The 22,302-nt window shown below is 37.4% G+C and overlaps 1 protein-coding gene across 1 annotated transcript in view; it reads left to right on the top strand.

Moving 5' to 3' along the window:
* LOC149074103 (uncharacterized) overlaps positions 1–21,812 on the top strand; it is a 239,115-nt gene extending 217,303 nt beyond the window's left edge. Inside the window, exons 16-18 of the mRNA XM_089247324.1 lie at positions 16,727–16,797; positions 21,670–21,746; positions 21,798–21,812. Of these exons, the coding sequence (XP_089103450.1) occupies positions 16,727–16,797; positions 21,670–21,746; positions 21,798–21,812 (163 nt within the window). The remainder of the gene's footprint in view (positions 1–16,726; positions 16,798–21,669; positions 21,747–21,797) is intronic.
* The last annotated feature ends 490 nt before the right edge of the window (positions 21,813–22,302 follow it).

The following is a 22,302-nucleotide window of genomic DNA, read 5'->3' as shown; positions in this document are numbered from 1 at the left end:
TACTTACCAAAAAGTTAGACTAGAAGCAATGGTGTGGCAAATTTTTCAACTCGTCCTTGATTGTAACACAGCTGCATATAGCATGGACGTTTTATTGCCGTTCCTGTGCAATTCTTTTTGTCTCATAGGTAGATAAATTATGAAATTAATGAATCATGAAGTAATCACAAATTTGCACTGTTGGAATAATGAAACCATGGCTTCCATGGGGGCTGGGTTGAGAGGCTCCAGCCTGGGGACACAGGACAATTCTTAATTATTTTTTTGTTTAATTTAAATGCGTTTTGAAAGTTAGTAACTCTGATTTTTTTCCGGAAAAATTCCTTGCGCTCCTTTTCTGCCCCCTCCAAAGGTCAATTCGAGTGTGGGAGGGGGAAGTGCTTAATCTCCCACTCTTGAGCAGACATTAATGGATTTTTTTTGCTAGTTATATTTTTGGAGTTAAACACTTTCGGGAATTTAAAAAATTGGACGAACCTAACAAATAATAAGGTAAATTGAAAAGTTTTGTCAAGATCAACTTTACAAAAAGTCTGGTCTTGTAAATGCTAAAATTAGATGTTTAAAAATGTTTAAAAAGTGACCAAATAGTGACCTAAATAGCTGTAAAAAGTGTCCAAATTTTTGAAAATTTGCAATTGTATGAACCGTTTTCACTAAACTTTGCATTTCAATGGAACTCTTACAAATTGATTATTTTTACATAAGAAATAATTAAATCAAACTAACCATTTTTTGTTAAACAGGAAAGTTTTGAATTACTTAAAGAGATTGACGAGATATTTTAATTCTGCTTAAAGGGTTTAATACACAGCGTGTATTTGATTAATTTAATAATTTATCTATTAATACTATTAATTGTATTCAAAATTTATTGATTACAGTCATAGGCGTACACAGAATTTTCTTGGGGGTTTCAGATTTTTTTTCTTCTGAGGAGGGGGGTTTACTTTTTTCCCTGCAAAATAACACTATAATCTTGGCTCAAGGGGGGCGGGTTAGAGCCCCAAACACCCCCCCCCCTTGCGTACGTCAATGATTACAGTTTATAAAATGCATGCTTCTATAGCGATAAAAATTTCTTAGACATGTCAAATTTAGTACAAAAATGTGATGTGCTTCAACCTTATTTTACTTCCGGGATCCCGGGAAATGAATTCACATTCCAGGGAAATTACCGGTTGAATTCTAGGTGCGGGGTGCGGGATCGTGGAAAAACTGGATCCCAGGAGAGAAAACCTAGTGGGGACTTGGGATCCACTTTTCCATGCAATATAAGAAAATGATAGATATATACGGGATGACAGTCAGGGCTGTCTTAAGAACTTCATGGGCCCCCTGGCCAAGTGGTTTTTCTGAGGCCCTACCCAGGGTTCGCACATCCTTACAAACTCCTTAAAAACTCCTAACTTTTCATTTCCCTCTGGAAGGGCCCTTATAACTCCTTACTTTTTGCAGCCACGCCTGAAAGTCTTTTTTTTTTTTTTTCTCTGAAGGGATGATTTTTCTTAGGCTGCCGGCACACTACGGTTCGGCTGGTGCGGTTGATCTTATCAGCAACCGTGGAATTTCGTGTGAAACACACACTGCTGTTAGCAACCGGGGTTTTTATTTTTTAATGTCACGTGACATCTCGGGATTGGCTAAATTATTTTCGCCAAGCTGACGTTGGCTCCAGTTAGCATGCAAATTCGTGCTCATAAGCTGCATTGCAGTAAAACCACCTCTTAACGGATACTCCCTCTTTGACTTGCAATCCCTCTTTTACGGACAAATAATAATTTACAGTTGTATAATATATAAAAGTATGAATTTTAAACCTCTTTTTAACGGTCACCCATTTTACATGGATTTAATTTTTGTCCTGTCCGTGTTCACAAAAAGGAGGGTATATATTAATAAAAATATTCATGTAATGAAATTTAATTTTCTGTAACAATATTTGCCGTTTGAAATTAATTCAGAGTTGAAGAAAGACAGCCTACAAGTTGACCCATTTTTGATGCTTTTACGATTCGTGACTAAATCGCGCAAATTTTTTTATATATGATGACTGGAATCATCATAATTTATTTAAATAACATATATTAAAAAACTATTTAAATAACATATTTTTGTCATATAAAGCCGGTCTGTTTTCAACCGCGCTTATGATTTTTTCAGAATAACTATGGCTAGCCATTAACGACTCAGAATCCGCTGAAGACATGGTGGCATAAAAAAATTTCGTTGACACAGCTGACTAATGGAACTGGTAAATAAGAAATGAGATGGATAAAATATGATTAGTAATGTACTGCAGCACTGTGCAAGCGCCCTCACGCGTTCCAATAATAAGCATAGCTGCGGCTTCAGATAGGCTTACTGCTACCAAAAGGAGGGGGGGAAGGGACTACTTTGCGAACTCAGCAAAGCTGTTCGTGGAACCAAGGCCATCTTAAAGCTACCCATATTTGCGTGACCCTGGGCCTGGGCTTCTTGTTCACATAGGGCCTACATGACCAGATGTAGTATAATGGTTTAGAGCAGGCATCTTCAACCTGTTGCTCGCGAGCACCACGGTGCTACCTGAAGCAACTGGAGTTCTCGAAGCTCCTATCCAATATGTGCTTGCTAGAATTCGATCGACGTTTCAATCAAATTACCTCGTTCAAATTGCATTCGAGGATTAAAATCATTCTAATTTTTCATGGATACGTATGGTCAAACTTGTAAGGGTGCTCTCCTGTCGATGATGGGTACAGCCAGTGCTCACGACTAGAAAAAGGTTGTGGACATCCGGTTTAGAGTGTAAATAATTACATAATGGGAAATTACAGTTTAAGTTCTCGTACTTCTAGTAGTTTTTCCTCAAAACCTGCTTAACAGAGTACATCCAAATTTTTAGGATATCTCAATGAGACCATGGGGAGATTTATGAAGTAAAACAAATACAGTCTAACCCCATTTTAACGAATACCGTTACAGTGAAAATCGTGTTCTAACGAAAACTTTTCTAACCTCCCACAACAGTTTACATAGGCACAACGGCAACAACCTGGAATTCCTTTACAAGGAAATTTCGTTGTAACAAAGTGATCCGGTCTCTTGCAAGTTTGCTATAATGGGATTAAGCTGCAGTTCAATTGTCGACCAACAAGTGAAGAAGTGCCCCCCCCCCCCACACCCGGGGTAGAAGGGGAAAGATGGAGGGGGCAGCACGAGAAGGAAATACGGTACTAAGGGCCCACAAAAATTGGCAACCATTGGAACATATATTTTCGTTTAATGTAATTTTTTTTTAATTTATTCAATCACACATGATATAACGCTGTATAATAATACTAAGAACATCCATCAACGGAGGAGTAGTAAATTTGTTGTGATGAACACGAAGAACCGCGGTAACGAAAAACTTCTTTGTTTATCATTTCTCCCGATCAGTTATCAGATGATTTTTTCCAGATGAAGCGATGACACGAAGGGAATGTAATGTCCTTATACGAAATTATTTACATGCTTCACACTAAATCCGTTTCCAGACACAGATTTATGGCTTCGCCATGTGCTGGCTATTCAAATTGCTTAGCCCCTTATTCACGTTATAATTTAAAGTTCTTGACCACGAATTACTCAAATTTGCCGCCCCTCTGAACTTGCTACCCCGGCCAGCTTAACACCCTGTACATACGGCATCAGGGCCGCAACTAGAGAGGAGCAGGTGGGACTGGTGCCAGGGTCGTCTTAAGAGTATTATGGGCCCCCCGGGCCAAGTGGTTTTTAGGAGGCCCTACATGGTAAATCCTTGAAAATTTCAATCGGATCTCATTTTTGGGAGGCCCCTTTTCTCTTGAGGCACCCGGGCTGTGCTCGGGTGCGCCCATGCGTTCAGACGGCACTGACTGATGCCCCGAACTCCGAGCCAGACAGGAGCGCAAATGTTAACCTTTCATCTCTCCAATATTAAAAGGGGGCGCCAAAATGCGTGCTTGCCCCGGCTGACCACGCATGTCATTGTGGCTCTGTTCATCAGTATGTATGTTGCAAGGTTTAAGGACAGGGCCGCAGCTGGATACGTTTTTAACTGGAGCTAGCAAGCTTTTGGCATCCCCGTGTAAGGAAAGGTTAGAAGGAGTGGTGTTAATGGGGCAATTTGGCGCCCCCCTCCCTAGTTCAGCACTCGATACAGTGGACCCGCTCTCTCTAGTTGCGGCTTTGTGTGTGTATGTAAATCAAAAACTGCTTGAAAAGAACGGTAGGTGTGAAAATTGTCTTAGTCACACTCTTCGATATTACCCGCATACAACGTTTTGTCTAGATCAGCGGTTCTCAATCTTTTTTGACCCACAGAGTCCTTTCCAGTATATAATTTCTATGCGGAGCCCCGTAGGCCTATTTTTTATTTATTCATCAAAGTTACCGATTTATTTTTATTCAAAAATATTAATAATTATAATTATTTTTTTCAAATTTACTGGTTCTTTTATTTTCCTCGAGGGCCGCGGAGTCCTTGGGAGTTCACACGGAGCACCGGTTGAGAACCGCTGGCCTAGATGGTTTTTTTTCATTGCAAAAACACAGATAGACAGCCACATTCATATATGATACAAAAATAAATACCAAAAAGACAGAATAATGAAAGCAAAACACACACAATGCAGCTTTTAGGGACATATTTCATCCCCGGTTCATACTTAGGCTTTTAATAAATGTTTCAAAAGTTTGATATGGAGAATATGCAAACATAAAAATATATTCCTTCAGATGTCTGATTATTTTTACTTCTAATTTTTTATGAATTTATTATAAATGGTTGGGCCCCGTGGTAATTTGTACTCTTTTGGATGAGGTAACTAATTGGTTTTTTTCTAAAACGTTATAATTGGGATCCAATGCATTTCATTCAAGTGTTCTAAAATATACATCTCGGTTTTAGCGTAATCACGTTAGTTTATGAATGTCATTATAACCGAGTTTTAATGTGTGCTCATGTAGAGCAAAAAAATTTCACTAGTTAGAAAATTTTTTTTTCTTCATTGGTTTTTTTTATTGTTATCAGTGCAAAAGCGCCAAACAAAGAATTAGCTTCTGTCGAATAGAACTTCACCATACAGTTCTTTGAATTTGTCTTTTCCCTTCATTTTTATGGCAACCTGAGAAGGAGAGCAATTCCTTTGTCCAGCGCATCCGAAATCCCATTACCCTCCTTGTCAAACCACTTAATAAACAATGGAAGACAGCAACCGCAGGTCCAGCCGAACCGTCATCAGGGTGTTCAAACCTTTGCAATACATGATGGCAGCTCTTCGCTTACTCCAACCGTCCCAAAAAATGTGGATTTTCTCGGTTGAAAAAACCGCTCTCAGCGGTTGCAGTTGTATCTGTGCATTGATAGAATAAAACTATAGATGATGCCTTCCCCCCAACCTCAACTGCGTGCAACCGCACCGTAGTCAGGTCCCAGCCTTAGAATAGGCGTTCCCCACGGTGATGAATAGCATGGCCTAGAAAAATAAGAAGCTTCCCCCGAATACAGGGGCGTAGCCAGAAATTTCGTTCGGGGGGTGACCAAAGTGACAGAACAATGGATTTGGCCATTTTTTCGGTCATTTTCTCACATTTCGGGGGGGGGGGAGACCAGACCCACAAGTCCCCCCCCCCCTTCGCTACGCCCTTGCCCGAATATAAAGAGGAAGAAAAGAGAAAAAAAAATGCTCTCTCTCTTTGTAATAAGAAATGTGAAAGCAGGGGATGGGATTGCAACATCCAATTGTTGTGCATACCTGCCAACCGTTACGATTTTGTCGTATTTAGTAAATTAATACGATTATATGCTTTTGCTTCTAAAAATACGATTTTTTACCGAATCGCTAGTTTTGACGTGTTTTCCTGCCTATGTCGCAAACTGGTCAGCGTTGGAAATCGATGGTCCGTAGAACGACATCACTCCGCTGAACCAGTAGCCGAAAATTCCCCCATGCCCAGTGGTGAGAAAGTTTTTTTAAGTTTTTACTTATGCGGTGAAACAGTGTCTCGAACCTCCTATATTACGCAGTATACTGAGTGCAGACCTCTCTGCTTTCCTATTTTTCCTACTATTTTTCTACTTTCGCCGCAATCGTCTTTTTTTTTACCGCAATTCTCTCCTACTGTTCCTATTTTATCCCTCTTTCCTATTTGCTTACAGCCAATATCTCACTACGAAAATTCCGAGAAACCGCAAAATGTCACTGCTTTCCGCAGTTTTTTTGACGTGTGTTATTCACATTACAACTCGCTACTGAAAAAGAAGAAAGGAAAAAAAAATTTCGAGTAAGGGACGATGACAAGCGTATCTTTTCGCCGTCGCACCTTAAAATGCTAAAAACTGAAGTCCAGCGGGGAAAGCGAATTTGTTTCGCAGATTGGTTGCCGTAAAATAAAAAGGCAAAAAAAAAAAGAGGAACAGGCTCTATCCACACACAAGAGATTACATGAGAGAGAAAATGGGTTTATCTCTCCTGGGATCCCGTAACGAGCGTTCATCCCTGAAGCCAGGTTTTCCTAGGAGTAGGTTTTTTGCGCCGCGTGAACCTAACTGGATCATTTCGTGTCGGCAGAAATGAGTTACATAATGGAGTTACGCATTTGCGTTTTCCAAGCGTGGCGCATCGGCTCAGGATGGCTATATAGTATATGACCCTGGCGTCATCTACTCTATCGGCTGCATGCTCCAGTTTAAAGGGAAGACACACAACACGAAAATGAAGGGAAGATCGCTGAAACGCGTGGCACACGACGCTTAACTCTAGAAGCAGTCTGCCAATCACGCCCGATGTAAAGCGCTGTCGTGAGCCGTATTGCGCTCTGTAGGAAAACAGTCGTACTGCTTTTCATATTGATGAATAGACGCCGTGTCGCGCTGGGTGATTCACGTTGCTCGCGGCATAGAAAACCTGCTAGTAAAACCCGGCTTTTAAAAGTGACAGCCTGAGCCACGTCTGGTTTTACAGGAGGGGAGGGTGGAGGACGAGCCGATCAGCCGCTATAGCTGAACCCACTTTTTTTAACCTTTTAACCTTCAGAAAATAACTTTCGGGTATCTTTATGTTAGGGGTCATTCAAGTATTACGTCAGCATGGATGGGGGATTTTCGATTTGCTGACTTGATGACGTGGAGGGGGGGGGGGGTTTGGATGATTCCTACGTCATCAACCACCCTTTATAAAAAATATGAAATATTCTTAATGGCGTCTTACTCGGTGCGCGAAAAACGAGTAAAACTTTTCACTAGTTTGTGGGCACCTGAACTAACATTCTCCCTATTGAGCCCCCTACAGAGCCACTCTAGCGATCTTCAAATACTTAGCGGATCCAAATGCTCTGGAGCTGTGCCGCACGTCATATAAGTGATCTGTGATTATGCCGCAGATCATTGCATTTTTAATTGGGTTGCTGTATTTTTGAAATATGACATCCATATTTTTATGGCCATCTTTTTCTTAGCCACCTCGTTGGACATTTTGCCTGTTGTGGCGTTGTATTTGTATCTTTCTCTGGCAGAAGTGGCCACAGCTCAAGCAAGATAAAAACAAAATTTATTGCAAACTCAATTATCGCTGTGGGTTCTTTAAATCATTTTAATACTATATACTACCGCAACACTCTCTCTTCTTTCTTACTACACTTCTAAATACCTAATCTTGATCATCATGCTCTGTTACTGTTCAAATTTGTGTTCTCTTGTCGCTTGTTACTCGCGCATACAGTCACGGCATATCTCTTCCTTTTCAGCTGAAATTTTTACCCATCATACCCTTTATTCTGAAAGTTGAAGTCTTGGAAACATTGAAATAGAAATTAAAGAAAAAAGACATTTAGATGAAAATCAATTCACATGTGGGCTTCTTTTATTGTCTAGTGGTGGAATTTTTTTTTCTGAGGGGGCGTGGCCCCATGACACCTTAAAAACTCCTTACTTTTCATTTGGAAAATTTTGTATGAACCCTGAAGAGTTGCTGCAAACATAAATAATTTTGTAAGAAAAATCTTTGTTTGCTATGGTTTTTATTTTGAATAATTGGAGGGGGAATGAATATCACTTTTAGAATTTTTATAATTTATGTGATGCTGTTACGAGTTATATTTTTGACTAACACTTGAAGGTTTTCGAACACTTTGGTGATGACAGAAAGCATGTACGTGGATTGATTATTTTATGAATTCTTATGATGTCGGGTAACAAATCAAAACTTGTAATTTTTGAACCACTTCTACATCTATATTTTTGAGAAGAGGGAAAGTTTGTTTGCAAATTAAAAATAAATTTGCATATGTGCCCCGCCCTTTTTTTTTTTGCTGTAAAACTTGTAAGTTATGAAGTTTGCCACGACTCCTTAAAAACTGCTTGAAACTCCTTAAAAAGTCCTTACTTTTCATTTTGAAAATTTTGTATGGACCCTGCTACCAAGAAAATTCTTGAAAAATTCAACCACTTCTTATTTTGCTGAGGCCCCTCTTCTCTTGAGGCCCCGGGCTGCTCCTGGGTGGGCCCATGCGTTAAGACGGCACTGATGACAGTTAATTCTATTCTGTTGCTTTGGTCGTCCCCTCACGAAAGGAATTTCTGGCTACGGCCCCTGATAGTATGTGGCATAAGAGTGATATTTTTTTTCTTGTCAGTTTCTAAATCCTTAATTTTAGGTTTTCATTTTTTTTTCCTTTATTTATAAATGATTTTTTCTTGATGCGTATTTTAAAATTTTTGCTTGCCTATTTCATTTTAATCATAAAATTTTATAGGTTTGAAATTCCTATCCTTAAGCCTTAAATTTTAATTCTTAAACGAGTGAACAAATTTTCTGAACAAATGTATTCAATTCGAAGGAGCTTATCAGAGCCATTGCCAGAAATTCTTTCGGAGGAGGTTTGAAGTGACAGAACAATAGATTTTTCTTTGCCTTTTTCTAATATGTTGGAGGCGAAACTGAACCTCCCAGTTCACCTCTCGCCACAGCCTTGCAGCTTCTGTCCGTGATTGCGGCTGGTCGGTCATAAATATCGGAAATTCCCAATCACTCACCAGTTTATAGTACAGTCGGCCCCCCGTATTCGCGGTTTCCATATTCACAGATTTTTTTCCTTTATTGGAATTTTTCTTTAAAATACTCAGCAATCGTCTTTCACGTGTTTTGTTTACAAAATATGAGTTGTGCTTGTATAGGATGGCTCATTCTTCTAATGCTACTGATAATGCTTATATGAAAAGGTAAATGTGAAAACGTGACAAGAAAAATTTGATATATTGACTGTTTGGCGAAGTCAATACCTTCTGTGGTCCTCCATTATGGAATCAACGAATGTTCGGTGAGATATATCAAGAAAATAAAATCTGAAATTCGTTCAGCCGTAGCTGCACCTGTGGCTGTCAAAACTTTGCACCGCCTATGGGATCCATGTGTTTCACGTACAGAAAATGCTGTTTTTTGTGGGTACAAGACTGACACAAAAAGGTATTTCAATTGATTGTAATATTATAACAGAAAATGCGAAAAATTTTACTCTTCCATAAGGAAAGGACTGATGAAACGTCTATTTCATCAGAATCTTATGCAAGTAAAGGTTGTTTCATAGGTTTAAGAAACGATTCGGATAGCGCAATGTAAAAAGCACTGGTGATCAAGCCTCTGTCGACCAGGAGGCAGCTAGAAAATTTCGAAAGACTTTGTAGAAAATTATTGAAGAGAAATGTTATGCATCTTACCAGGTGTTTCACGCTGACGAAACTACACTATTTTGGAAGAAAATGCCTCAAAGAAGTTAAGCGAGAGGAAGAAAGTGAGCTCCTGGTTTTAATTCAAGTAGAGATAGATTTACTATGTTGTTTTGTGCAAATGCGTATGAGTACATGATAAAGCCCACCATCATTTTCAAATCCACGAGCGTTGAAGGGAAGGATAAGCCAAAGCTCCCAGTATTTTGGACGAACAATAAAAAGGCTTGGACTATGAAAATACTTTTCCTGGATTGGTTTAAACAGTTTTTCATTTCGGAAGGTACCTCGAGAGTGAATCCATTCTATTCTCAAAGTTCTTTTGATATTGGGTTGACCGAGGAGTAGTTAATGCAGCTAACTGGTCCTGAAACTGAAGTAGTACCAGATGAAGAAGATTGAGATAAAGAAGTAGTTCACCACAAGTAAAATAGCGGAAGGGATTCGCAAGCTGAAATCAGCAATATATTATTTTCATAACATAAATCCCTCTATTTTACGTTCTTCACATGTAGAAAAATTAGTAGAGGAAGCCTTGTCAACATACTCCAACATGCTTAATGATATGAAAAAGACACATCAAACAGAAAAATCACAACATTTTTTTTCAGAAAACATCGCCAACAATCACTGCATTTTACATTCCCTACCAACATTGTACCTCCGCGTCACCCTGCTCTTTCTCATGATATTCAATAAACGAGATATACAATAAAAAACCTATGGTTTCTGTTATTCGCGGATTCCCGTATTCGCTGTCACTCCCGGAACATAACCTCCGTGAATACGGGGGGCAGACTGTACTTTGAAGTATTCTACTTTGAAGTTATGCGGTTGGCTTCTGGCGAGTAGTACAAACGTGTGTCTGGATCCCCTGTCCTATTGATGCACCCACTGTATCCCTGGGGCAGAGCAAGAAAGCCTCCACACAACCGAAAATAAGAGAAAGGAAAGGTGGTGTGGGGGAATCCCTCTTCATTGGGGAGCTAAAGACAAGCAATAGTTTCAGGGAGGGGGAATTCAAAACACACAGACGGCAAAGCGGATTTTTTTCTTGATGCCTATTTTAAAATTTTTTCTTGCCAATTTTACTTTAAAAATTGGCATAGGTTTGGCATAAAATTTTATAGGTTTAAAATTACTATCCTGAAGCCTTAAATTTTAATTCTTAAACGAGTGAACAAATTTTCTGAACAAATGTATTCAATTCGAAGGAGCTTATCAGAGCCATTGCCAGAAATTTGGAGGTGGTTCGAAGTGACAGAACAATAGATTTTTCTTTGCCTTTTTCTAATATGTTGAGGGTGAAACTGGACCTCCCAGTTTTCCTCTCGCCACGGCCTTGCTGCTGCTGTCCGTGATTGTCTTTTGCTGACGGCTATCTATGCACACAAAAGCATGCACCCAAACCCCAATTGGTGACAAGTATCTTTCTTGCACAGCAGGTGACACACCCACCCCTAGGTCGGCGTCATGGAATATTTGAACTCAGTAATTGTATTGCAATGCCTACAAAGTAAAAAGAGTGCCGCTGATCAGTGTGGGATTGGTGACTGTTGCTCATATATCCTGCCTATTTTCTGGGAAATACTTGATAACTGTATAGCAAAAAAAAAAACCTACATTGCTGCTGTTGTTGAAAACATGTTCCTTTATTTTGTTTGGACTTTCCGTTCCCAGTAGTGTGCATCATTTGTAACATTGAACGTTCTCGCGCAGAGCTGAAAGAAAAATTTACAATTTTTTTCCTCAAAGAAATTTCATATCTGCATTTATCAAGAAACGGGTCGCACCTCATGTAAGTTCACTTTTATATACAAATACAAGGCCACAACAGACAAAATGCCCAACGAGGTGGCTGATAAAAAGATGCCTATAAAAATATGGATGTCATATAAACAAGTTATCGGAACTTTTTCCTTCTTTTATGACTAACTTCGTGTTAGCTATCGTCTGCAGGCTCACAATATTTTCTTTTTAACTATGTATAACCAAATTTGCCGAATGTGCAATACTAGTGGTACCCAGATCGTACATCACATTGCTCTGGGGCAGATGCATACGAAGGAATTGGGTTGGTGAAGGGACTTCCCCGTAAGCTGATAAAAAAATTTAAAAAATATTATTGTGATTAAAATAACGAAAGAAATACTTTTTATATGATATTTAAACCACTTTAAATTAATTTTAAAGTTTTTTGAGGGTTGGTAAAACAAAATTTCTCTGAAAAAAATTCCTTATGCCCACTTTAAAAGTCGGTCCTGCGTATGCCTCTGCTTTGGGGAGCTATGACGTCTGTTTATTTAAGTTGATTCGCTATCACAACAGTAACGTAATAGCTAACACAATCATTTTTTTTAATTGAAACAGTTCTTACGGTGTACTGTATATATATATCGTTTGTGATAAAATTTAATCAAAATTCAATAGAACCTCAATTATCCGGGGGTGGATTATAACGAGAGACGGATTTACTGGGATACGAAAATTTCTAAACTTCACGGAAAGTAAAAGACTGCCAAGAAAAATTGTTCCTCAGAATAACTTAAGGTGTAAGGTAACAACTGAGAAGGGAGAAATTTGGTGATTAGAAAGTATTATATTATTGAAGTCAGCACCGTAGCCATAAACTTATTTTTTTGGGAGGGGGGGGGGGAAGTTGTAGAATAATAGACAAGCATGTTATTCCCATATATTAGCCAGAGGCGTTGACATGAAGAAAACATTGAGGGTACTGAAAGTTGCTGGTTGTCCCGTATATACATTGGCGTATGCAAAGGGAGGGGGTTTGGGGGTTCTAACTCCCCTCAAGCCAAGGTAAGAAGAAAAAAAATTGACCCCCCCCTCCCCAGAAAATTCTGCATTTGCCTATGCTTATATATGAGACTCAAGCAGTAGCAGACAGCAAAGAAGACGCAGTAGAGAGAAGGTGCAGCAACGCATTGTTCTTTCAGAAATTATTGGGGGGACTCAGCCCCTTTACAAAATTTACTGGGGGGAGAGGAGCTCAAATTGCTTCAGTCCCTAGGTCCCGGTGAATACGACATCAGTCATTTTCCAACATGTTTTATTTCTCTTCCAGCTGCTCTGTCCGAAATTGACAAAAAACACCTCAGTGCAAACCAAAAGTATTCGGGTTCTCGAGTTTATTTAGCTTCACTACACTTTTTTCTTCACCATATTATGAATTAACTATTTTCTACCATGTCCTTTCAAACATTTTTTTCTTTCTCTTTGCATTTCTGTCAAATATTGTAAATATGTAATTTAATTGTAAACTCTAATTTGTATAGCATTATTGAAATTGACTGGGGACAAATAAATTATGTTATGTTATGTTGTCCTATAAATGTCTGGTTCTATTCAAGTTTGTCTAAAAACATAGACTCTTGTGCAAAGTGTTGTTCTAGGGGTTCCGTACTCAGCTAGAAGTAACAGACGGGTCTTCAATTTTTCAGACAGATGGGTAAACTTCAACTTCCCATAAAGCCCACGGACCACCAAATCTTGTGGTTTTGTGACATCTTAATAGAAGTGGTCAATAGACCCCCATGTTGAACCCGGAAAAAAATATTTGAGGACTTATTTGTTCTGAAATTATTTTTTATTAATTATCAATTTTGATTAACTGAAATTGTGGTAATTTTTCTTCTTATTTTATCATAAGAATTATTTTCCTTATCAAAATATCTTGAAATTATTTCTCTTTCAATAACTATGCAATTATACTTTTGTTGATTGTGAAATGATTTCCATCAGAAATTACGAAATTATTTTTCTTATTGATTTCGCAAATTCTATAATTATTTCTTTCAGTAGTTCTGAATTTTCGCAAATTCTGGAATTATTTCTTTCATTTGTTCTAAAATTTATTTCATCAGAAATTATTATTTTTAATTAATTTCAAAAATGTTTCTTTTAATTCTATAATTAATAGTTTTTCAATGTTTTCCAATGACAACCATTTTCTGAAAATCATCGGTGGGTCACGACAAAAAGCTTCGAGGGCCAAATCTGGCCATGCGTTGAAGAGCCCTGGCTCAAGCCTTCCATATTACATATAGCCAAGACCCCCCTGTAAGCCTGGGGTCTTCAACGCATGGCCAGATTTGGTCCTTAAAGCTTTTCATCATGGCCCGCCAATGTTGCCTCATGTTATTTCTCAAATGTTATCAATTCAGTTATTTATTGTTATTGTCTATTATTTCTTTATTATTTTTTATTTTATTATAATGGATTTTTGTATTCTTTTATCAGCAGGGGCGTAGCCAGAAATTTCGTTCGGGGGGGGGAACACTTTCATTTCGGGAGGGGACCAAAGTGACAGAACAATGGATTTGGCCATCTTTTTCCCTTTTTTCTGTCATTTTCTCACATTTCGGGGGGGGGGACCAGACCCCCAAGTCCCTCCCCCTCGCTACGCCCTTGTTTATCAGTACTAAATTCAGTCAACTTAAATTTTATTTCTAAACGACGGAAAATATGTCGTTAAGCTTTTTTTGGAGAGAAAAAAACACACTTTTTTATTTCACTGAGAGTGTCTTCTTGTATAATAGTAATTTATAAAATTATGTTAAAAAAATTCCAAAATTCTTTGTCAAAAAATTTGTTCAAAATAATCTGATGGAAAAATGCAGGGCTTGACAAATCCCAGGCACTAGGTCACCATGGTGACTAAGAAATTGTCTTTGATGCCTAATATTTTTATTTATGATAACTGATAACTATATTGAAGTCTGAGAACAGTACAGAATTATCGAAAATTACCTCGACTTGTCTGCCAGCATGGAAGGGGTCCTGAACAAGTCAGAATACAGGATTTTAGACGGATTTTGTGGGGGGAAAAATCTTGGCGCCTATAATATTTTGTTGGCATGTAATTTTTTTGTGATTTGTCAAGCCCTGTTCATATATATGTATACACTCATATATTTGAGCGTATAAAAACATTAATAGGTCACATATACTATATGCCAGCGTTTCTCAATCGCTGGGCCGTGAATAGCTCACCGATTCATTTTTACTCATTTATACCCTCATTATGTGTGCATATGACGGGGCCTTCCACTCACGTAAAAGAAATCAACCGGGCTTCCAAAGGTTGAGGACCACTGCTGTACGCAGGCTCAGGTACATGCGCAGAACCAAACTTTGTGGGAGAGACCAGGGTATCTCTCCCATAAAAAATTTGAGAATCACTAACATTTAAAAAGAATTTAAAACAACCCGGAATAGAAAGAAAGTGCATATAAATGCTATATGCAATTTCTGTTAATATTTTAATTTATTAAAAAAATACTAAATTTTTGATCGCCTTGAGGCGGACATCCATAGATTTACCATATTTTACTGAGACGAAAATCTTTTTCCACAAAAAGTAGGTTAAATTACCCGTCATCGCTGAAATCAAATACAGATTGAGGATAAAAAATGGGACATTCTAGTTCAGAAAAGGACGTATGGTCAATAGGAAATATATGTTGTTATGACCCGTACTGAGTAATGTCCCATAAACTTTGAGCAACACCAATCATTTTTGACTTCCACTTCCCTGCAAAACAACATAAGAAAATAAAAGAAAAATAACAAATAATTACTCCTTTTATAGTGGGAGTTACTTGCTGTTGTAGACAAAAGAGTTGAATTCAAAATGAAACGGTAACAATAGCAGAAGACAGAAAAAAAGACAAATGGCAGAGCCAATCACAAACGAGAACGTGATAGTGATGCCGATAGTGAAGAATAATTATTGTAAAAACTGCTGTGCCAGATTTTTGAGAAGGGTGGTGTGCTAGGTAGGTCGTTGACCAACTGGTTTGTATTTTTGTTGATGTGGAATGATTCGAAGAAGTCCAAGTCATACGCTGAGGGGCTTTTTTCAATGATTTTGGCAGAAAAGTCATGTATGGCATTAAGTTGGCATGTCTGTATGTTTGTATATGCATTGACATCATCATTCTCTGTGGAAAGTTTTGAAGGATTTAAATTGATTTCTTATAAAATGTTTTTTATTTTGTAACAGTTTGAAACTACTGATATATAAGAAAACAGTCAGCATGGTTTATTTTGTTGAATGAGAAAAGGTCACAGAAAAGTCACAGAATTTGGAATATAATCCTCATCACCAGGGCCGTAACTAGAATTTTTTTGGTGGGGGCAGCAACACATGATTTTGCTGCCTCAACCGCTGTAAAACTCTTTATGTTCTCACTAAAAAAAATTTGCCACTTCCTAAATTTTACTGCTTGAGCAATTGCACCCGCCTCCGTTTAATTCCAGCTCAACTCTTGCGGTGACAGAAAGCGGCTTGCATACAATTTTGTAAGTCTTGTATATCATTTGGAAATCTAACCTCTACACGGATTTCTCCCATAAAAAAGCCTGCTTTGCCAAAAAAATTTGTTCCAATTTCAGAAGGCGAGTACTTCACTACATGTGGCTTTTCAAAAACCACAACATCAGGTACAGTAATGGTTTTTACAAATCTACGGATAGGTGAAGTAGAACTTGCACTGGCAAGCAAAGATTGCATTAAAAATTTTGGTAGAAGAACTGATATTTTGTACGGTCCTTTGATTAGTTGGTTGCGAAACAGTCAAAGTGTTTGTGGAATTTTCCGTTAAAGGGTAAAATTTTCCTTTCAATTTCTGTGTTAGACAGGTCCCGTTTAATCCAGGTTTTTTTAATGTGTATTTTAATGAGACCACAAATAAATTTTTTCCGTTAAAAAGACAGGTTTCCACTTGATACAGGTTCTGTTGAAGACAGGTTTCACTGTATTGATATTAAAAAAACACTTTTGAGTGACCCATAATAATTCTACCAGATATTTTTATATTTTTGTGCGTATTTTAATAAGTGGCATTTTTTTCAAAACTTTATGAGGATGATGCCTTTGCACTCTTTCCTTAGCTATCAGAAAGAGATAATTTCTTACAAATTTTTTCCTAATATAATTTTCTGAAATGAAATTTTCTCTCTTCTTTCATTTTAAAGGGAAACCAAAATAGCAATATTGACAGCTGGATTAAATCTAATGAGGCAAACGCATGTTCATTATGCTCTTAGTAAGTTTTTTTTTATCATAATATAGCATAATATATTTTTGCATAAATAGATTATGCATTTATATAGCATAATATATTTTTTATCGTAATATATATATATATTTGAAATTGGCCAGATTGTCATGTGTTTTTAAGATTTTTTTGTCTCAAATCTCATTTCTACATACTCGAAAGCATATAGAGGTGTCTTTCTTTTTTTTTTAATTCAATTTATTTTTGTCAAAATCAATTTATTTTCTAACAAAAAAAAAAATTAGTTGATTAAACTATGAATAAATCATTCAAATCACTAGATCTCTTGCGAAAATTTAACAAGTTCTCTTCATTAGTAAACAGTGCAAGAAAAAGATGATAAAATAAGCATTGATTTCTCTCATAGCAAGGCTTACTTGTTCTAAAAATTTTAATTTGCTTACCGCATGTCTTGTATTTTTTAAATGTGCGGTAACAGGGTGTATATACCATCATGGAAAAGTCAGTCTCAGAAAAGGCACAAAATGAGAAAGGTCACAGATTTTTTTACAAATTTTGAATTTTCCCCAGCCAGTTTCCATGATTGATTTTATTTTCTGAAAATCTTATCCCCTTTCTGTCAGACTTCCATTATGAAATCCTGATAGATATCTGCAATTGTGCAGTGGTAGTTGGCTGAAAATGGCTTGCTCTGGTATACCCATTGTAAAGCGTGAATGGGTGTCAGTTTCTATTTGAAAAAAGTCACAGCCCCAGCAGCAGAAACAATGTATTGGTGATCATCATTGCACAAAATTTTGGAGAAATGTTTTATTTTGCAAGCAAAAAATCTGTTCCACCAGATAATGACTTCTAAATAACCATTGTTACGAATTAGGTGAAAGAAAAGTCACCAAATTACACTCTGTTAACAAGAAGAGACCGCTTTTTCCCCAAAGATAAAAATTTTACGCATAGGTGAAGAAATTATAAGGCCAGATAAAAAAATAAAGATTTAGAAAAAATTAAAGGGTAATGATTATTTGACTAGTATAAAACATATCACGTAACTACAGAAAAAAATTAAAAGGCTAATTTCTAATGACTATTACACTTTTTCCAAAGAATAGAAATCCTACCACTTGAATATTTATATTTTTATAAGTCCCTGTTGCTTCTCTTTAAACGTCAATAGTTCTTGCTATCGATATACACTCAATCTTCTACTAGGCTTAATACCACATACTCATTGCCTATTATTCACAAAAATATTAAATTCATTTCTCTTACCTAATACCCATATATATATATATATATATATATATATATATCCATGGAAATTAAGAATGCTCCCTCTATGTACCTACAAAAGTACCTTGAAAGATACCTGAGGATATGTCTGCTTCAAAATTTTTTAAAACGTTTGTCCCCTCACTAATTAAAGTTATTGATTTTTCCACCTTCTATTTATCAGCATCTTGAATATACACTGAAGAGCCAAAAAAACTGGTCCACCTGCCTAATATCGTGTAGGGGCCCCCGCGAGAACGCAGAACTGCCGCAATACGACGTGGCATGGACTCGACTAATGTCTGAAGTAGTGCTGGAGGTAATTGACACCATGAATTCTGCAGGGCTGTCCATAAATCCGTAGGAGTAAGAGGGGGTGGAGATCTCTTCTGAACAGCACGTTGCAATGAATCCCAGATATGTTCAATAATGTTCATGTCTGGGGATTTAGGTGGCCAGTGGAAGTGTCTAAAGTCAGAAGAGTGTTCCTGGAGCCACTTTGTGGCAATCTGGACGTGTGGGGTGTCACATTGTCCTGCTGAAATTGTCCAAGTCCGTCGGAATGAACAATGGATATGAAAGGGGGGCAGGTGATCAGACAGGATGATTTCGTACCTGTCAGAGTCGTATCTAGACGTATCAGGGGTCCCATATCACGCCAGCTGCACACGTCCCACACCATCACAGAGCCTCCACCAGCTTGAACAGTCCCCTGTTGACATGTAGGGTCCATGGATTCATGAGGTTGTCTCCATACCCGTACAGGTCCATCAGCTCGAAGCAATTGGAACCGAAACTCGTCAGACCAGGCAACGTGTTTCTAGTCCTCAACAGTCCAATGTCGGTGTTGTCTGGCCCAGGCGAGGCAAAAAGCTTTGTGTCGCGCAGTCATCAAGGGTACACGAGTGGGCCTTCGGCTCCGAAAGCCCATATCGATGATGTTTCGTTGAATGGTTCGCATGCTGACACTTGTTGATGGCCCAGCATTGAAATCTGCAGCAATTTGCAGAAGGGTTGCACGTCTATCATGTTTAATGATTCTCGTCAGTCGTCGTTGGTCCCGTTCTTGCATGATATTTTTCCGGCCGCAGCGATGTCGTAGATTTAATTTTTTACCGGATTCCCGATATTCACGGTACACTCGTGAAATGGTCGTACGTGAAAATCCAAATTTTATCGCTACCCCAGAGATGCTATGCCCTTCTCTCGTGCGCCGACTATAACACCACGTTCAAACTCACTTAAATCTCAACCTGCCATTGTAGCAGCAGTAACCGATCAAACAACTATGCCAGACACTTGTGTTATATAGGCGTTGCTGACCGCAGCGCCATACTCTGATTGGTTCCATATCTCTTTACTTGCATACGCATGCCTGTACTAGTTTTTTTTTGGCTCTTCAGTTTATTGTCTCTTTACGAAAGTAGCTCAGAGTTATTCAAATCAGACTTATTGTCTCTAATTTTTATATTTAAAATGCACTCTGAACACATTGCCATGATGATGTTAATCTTTTTGATCTTTGTTAATCACGTTGATCTTTGTTTATTTTGTTGTTGTTTTGTTCATTTCCCCCTTCACCTACCTATTACTTAATATTTTAACTATCAACTCTACCCTCCCCCATTTATATTTGTTTTTATATAGATATTCTTTTATTATCCAGTATGCAGGGGTGAGAACTCTGTGCTGATTACGGCGCTCTGCGCCACAATCAACATCTTGCGCCATCCTGCTCCAATAGGGTATTTTAGTATTTTTCTGCGCCAAATAGCGAATCTTGCTTCAGTATGCTCAGAATTTCGGAAAGGACGACAAAAAATTTTTGTTCCTTCTTGCAGCGGAACGATTGTTTCCGAAAATAGTGTGTTTTATTCCACTGTACTTTAATTACCGCCTTATTTAAACTATCTGCCCATCATAAGGCTTTCCATCGCAAAAATCCAATCACATCTGTGATCGTGCAACTGAAGATGGTTTGCAATGGTCTTTCAGCTTTAAAGCTCAAATGCGAGTCAGTTTCCATTTTAAAAAAAAAAGTCACCACTGGAAGCAACAGAAATTACTGTAGTCAATCATCATTGCGTCAAATCCCTATGTTTCGTAAAAAAAAGATTCATTCCTGGAGTAAAAAGAGCATGTCCCGCCGAATTACGATTGCTAATTTAGAAACGTTTCCAAATAACGAGCGTTAAATCGCCAATGTTGCCGAATGACTTTTAAATCGCCAAATAATGAGTAAGGTCACCAATCTTGCCAAGTAACAAGTAAGATCACCAATCTTGCCAAATAACGAGTAAGATCACCAATCTTGATAAATAACGAATAAGATCACCAATCTTGCTAAATAACGAGTGTCAGATTGCCAATCTCGCCAAATAATGAGTGTTGAATCGCCAACCATCGTGTTGATTCTTCCAAAATTCTCTCCTATTTTACAACAATTTCTGAGTATAAAGAATTGGAAACTTGATATAGAAAATTTATATTCTATATATATAAAGTTGATTTTCTGTGTTTCTGTTCTCTATACAAATCTACAATTTTAGATCGATCGTTGCCAAGTTTTTCATAAATACCAAATGGGACCCGACTTGAACGATAGGCTGCTTTAAAATTTTGACAGAGCAGGGCAAATGCCCCAAATGGGCAAAAAACTGTAGGGCAACAATGGTTTTTTGGGCCTAAACAATCACTTTCGGAATGTTTGCTTTGGTTACCGTGGTTCCCTAGCAATGCGTTTCAGACATGCATATGCCTTTACAATGGCTTGTCATTTCCTTAATGCTGTACGTATATGTAGAATAGTTTATGTGTTTATAATGGTTTGCCACTTTTTTCAATCTTCCCAGTAATAGTAATGAGAGCTGTCCAATGAAACAAATTCGAAAAATGTCCAATTTTTTCCAAGAGATGATGAATACAATCAGAAATAATATCTTGTGAAAACATATTCAAAATAATGTAAAAATAAATGAACAAAGCGCAGAATTTTTGCTCAGTATGCAAATTACTCATTAACCAAAGTTTCACTGTATTTACTTCTAAACATATAAAATCATATAGGAGCAATAAATAACATGATTCAATAAATTAACAATCTCATGGACTCAACCGGGAAAACTATTGCCATGAAATCATTCGATATAGTTGAGAAATTTTGTTGTGATGTGTTGGCAGCCTGACCTCTGCTCTCATCCTTATCCAACGACTGCAAGACCCCACCCCGTAGCACAGAGACTCAGTGGGTTAAATGGCCCAAATCAGAATGCCAGTAGGATCCTCGAGTGGTTTCTAGTAGATTAAGTTTCTTTGATCTAAATGATCTCTTATGAATTAAGGGTTTACTGGTGGTGACAGAACACAGAAAATGTGAGAACATATTGCTCAAATAAAATCGATTTTGTTATTTCAGCATACCTTTGTCTGATATGTGCTGGATTAGCAAGAATGTACTGTAATTCATTTTGTGTAACCACGATATCAGCTGTAAATTTCAGAACGTCATTCTTGCTCATTTTCATTTTTTAATTTTCAGTCATCTTGTTGAGAATTTTTATGTTGAATATTTTTTAAATGCACCGAAGAAATAGTGAACTTTGTAATTAGACTGAAGTTTATTTTTTTTAGTGATACTGAAAGTTGAAAATGATCACATATTGAGTGTGTCATCATTTTTAATGCTCAACTATTCAGAAGAATATCAGGTTTGTATTTATTTTCTATGCTAAATTTAAGCTATTTGTCTAAATTTACAGGTTGTTGCTCAGTGATTTTCCAAATATTAGCACAAAGTGTATTTGTTTTAATAATAATTTTGGTTTCAGTAGGAAAATGTTTATTTACATTTAGTATTTATTTACATTGTAGTATTTTAAAACTAATTCAAGTCAGAACTATAAGTGAAAAAATTTCTAAATTGAGCAATAGCCACGCACACACAGAAATAATTTCACTTTTGTGTGAACCCGATAAAGATTTTTTCATATCAACGTTATTGCTCAAAGATTTCTCAGTAATTCCAGTTTTTCCAATATGACATGCAAATCATAAAGAATAAAGCAATAAATGTCTTAATTTCAATGTTCTTAAAACATTTTCAAAATGTAAAGTAAGGAGTTTTCTTTTTTCTTAATTTTTAAGGAATCTAAGTAGTATGTGACTATGAGATCTAAGGCTTATGGTACATGCAACCAAAATAACTGAATTTCCATCCAGGAAAAAAAATTCTTGTTTTTATTGTCAATGACCTCTATTGTACTC

Source organism: Pholcus phalangioides, unplaced genomic scaffold (genome assembly GCF_987345545.1).
Source record: "Pholcus phalangioides strain wild (caught in Gottingen) unplaced genomic scaffold, Ppha-v1.0 ptg000017l_1, whole genome shotgun sequence".
NCBI classification, from domain to species: Eukaryota; Metazoa; Arthropoda; class Arachnida; order Araneae; family Pholcidae; genus Pholcus; species Pholcus phalangioides.
The sequence above is the reverse complement of the archived record's forward strand: the minus strand, read 5'-3'. Positions and strand labels throughout refer to the sequence as shown.